The sequence below is a fragment of the Branchiostoma floridae genome, chromosome 7 (genome assembly GCF_000003815.2).
Source record: "Branchiostoma floridae strain S238N-H82 chromosome 7, Bfl_VNyyK, whole genome shotgun sequence".
NCBI lineage: Eukaryota > Metazoa > Chordata > Leptocardii > Amphioxiformes > Branchiostomatidae > Branchiostoma > Branchiostoma floridae.
Genome location: NC_049985.1, coordinates 11,042,071 through 11,044,432, shown reverse-complemented (window position 1 = coordinate 11,044,432; position 2,362 = coordinate 11,042,071). Strand labels below are relative to the sequence as shown.

At 40.7% G+C, this 2,362-nt stretch overlaps 1 protein-coding gene across 1 annotated transcript in view; it reads right to left on the bottom strand.

The window, feature by feature from the left end:
* LOC118420009 overlaps positions 1 to 2,362 on the bottom strand; it is a 10,225-nt gene that overhangs the window by 488 nt on the left and 7,375 nt on the right. The window contains exon 5 of the mRNA XM_035826713.1: positions 322 to 456. Coding sequence (XP_035682606.1) covers positions 322 to 456 — 135 coding nt within the window. The remainder of the gene's footprint in view (positions 1 to 321; positions 457 to 2,362) is intronic.

Below are 2,362 nucleotides of genomic sequence, written 5' to 3'. Positions count from 1 at the left end.
TTTATGTCATTTGTGACGTGAATGAAGCGGAAACGGTACTGTTTTGCGCGGACATTTTAATCCTATATGGCAATATATTTGTTTCAGAAATACGACAGCTATATACGTGACGTTTTATCTAAATTCACATCACATGGGACGTAAAATACGTGACGTCCGACGTATGTGTGTGTGTGTGTGTGTGTGCGTGTATAAATTAAGTAGAAATGATTATTATGATGACTCTACAAATAGCCAGATGTCAAATATTGTTTACAGGGAGGCTTCGAAAATATGAATATAGACATCTACGGTTACATTATAACTAGGTACATGCCCCACCTGTGCTGTAAAAGCACCAAGGTGCATCTTGAAATGAACTATCAAAGCAGCATCCTCGCTCCTGACACTCAGCTGGAGTAATGCCCCCCCAACCGCAGTCCTGTCGCGCGGAGGGATCTAGCTGGCATTCGTTCTCTGTGATAATGTAGATAATCAGAAATAAAGTAAGGTTATACGGCCGTATAACTTCTCAGATATACAAATCTATCTAGACTTTCACCAACACAGTAGGTGAACTTGCCTCTGAAATATATTCACTATCTCCACGTTTGCTAAACACATTTGAATGGCCATAAGGCATGAGTATACCTACCTATATATATATGCCATACTATTCCCTTAATTTCTCATAGATATAATAGGCTTGCATTATCATTATGTGTGCACTTGTCTTCTCTCATACTATCTTACGATATCTGTCGATATAAATTATGAATATTGGTCAACTTTCACAGTTAATTATTTATTACCTTTTTGCAAATGTTTTAATGAGTAAAGACCTTTATTGTACATATATACCCACTGTTTTAAGTACAGGTCGCAACAAAGAATAGTTGACAGATAAATGAGATATAAACAATGGCAACCAACACAAGAATAATATACTACTAAGTGATTTTGACGACTTCTCTCTTCTTTGTGATACCGACAATGTTGGAACTGATATGTTTTACAATCAAAGGTGTGTCTAAATCCATTAGGAATATGAACCTGTAAAAGATGTCACGTACTTTGTGTCACTCCCGACATGAATTAAACACGCATCTGTTAGAACACGTCACGTACGTTCTACAAAGTGGGACGTGGACATTAGTCACGTCCTACTAAATCGTTAACTAATCTATTGATAAAAGGACATCGCGTATGCCGCACGTAAGTGTGACGTTTCTGCAATACGTTTTATCTTGCTGGTCGTGTCGGATTACTGCTCTCCCTGCCTTCTAAACCTCCTTACCTGTGTGGTACACGACTACTGGCTATATGATAATATGAATTTAATCACACATTTAAAACGAAGTGCGCTACAACCAAGTGGTCGTTCTATGGCATCATTTCCGTGTCAAAATATCTAAAAACGTACCTTAAAATAGTGTAAATGCGTATAGCGATATACGTAATTTTCGATTAAAACGATATCCTTTTACGTATACGATATCGCCTCCGAACAAAAATAACGATATACTCCATTATACGCACTTTGCTAAGGTATCGTTATAAGATGTACATTAAACTATCGTCATCAGGTATACGATACCGCAATTCAGACGATGTTTTATCATACGGTATCGTTCTGGCATATACCTTCTATGTCTGAATATCGTATCACAAAACGTGCGTTAAAGTAACGAAAAGACGTCTACCAGATATGTATATGATAGCGTCTTATAATACACCCTTTCCAGTAGGACGGCGCTCTCGCGGCGCTCTCTCTAGATCTGCGACCTCAAATTGGGAAGAGCGCGGTGAGAGCGCGACGGGATCGCCAAGGTCGCCATGGGAGCGCGCAGAGAGCGCGGTGGGAGCGCCATGGTCGCCATGGTCGCCATCACCTCCGCGACTGTTTTGAACCTGCTCAAAACAGTCGCCGTGAGAGCGCCGTGGACGGCGATCCAATGATGAGCGCAGAGAGAGCGCCAAGAGAGCGCGTAGCGAGCGCCGTGAGCGCCAACAGAGCGCACAGTGAGCGCGGTGAGCGCAATAGGTCTCGACAGTGGTTTATGATGCCAATTTAGCTAGGACGGCGCTCTCACTGCGCTCTCTCTGCGCTCTCAACTGCGGTTTGTGAAGAAGTATATTTGACATATAGACAGAACCCGGATAATTGTCCAAAATGTACCGGTGATGAACAATTTAACAAACTGAGATGGAATAGGCAAGGTTTAAAAACAAAGGTTTATCATTTCTCAACTAATTTTTGAATTTCAACATGATGACATTAGGTTTTCTTGTTCTCCATCTGTACATTTAGATTGTTGAAGTCCCATTTTCAATTAATTTTCAATAAAAAGTGTTTCGGTGTTGTATGATCGTGGCATGATAA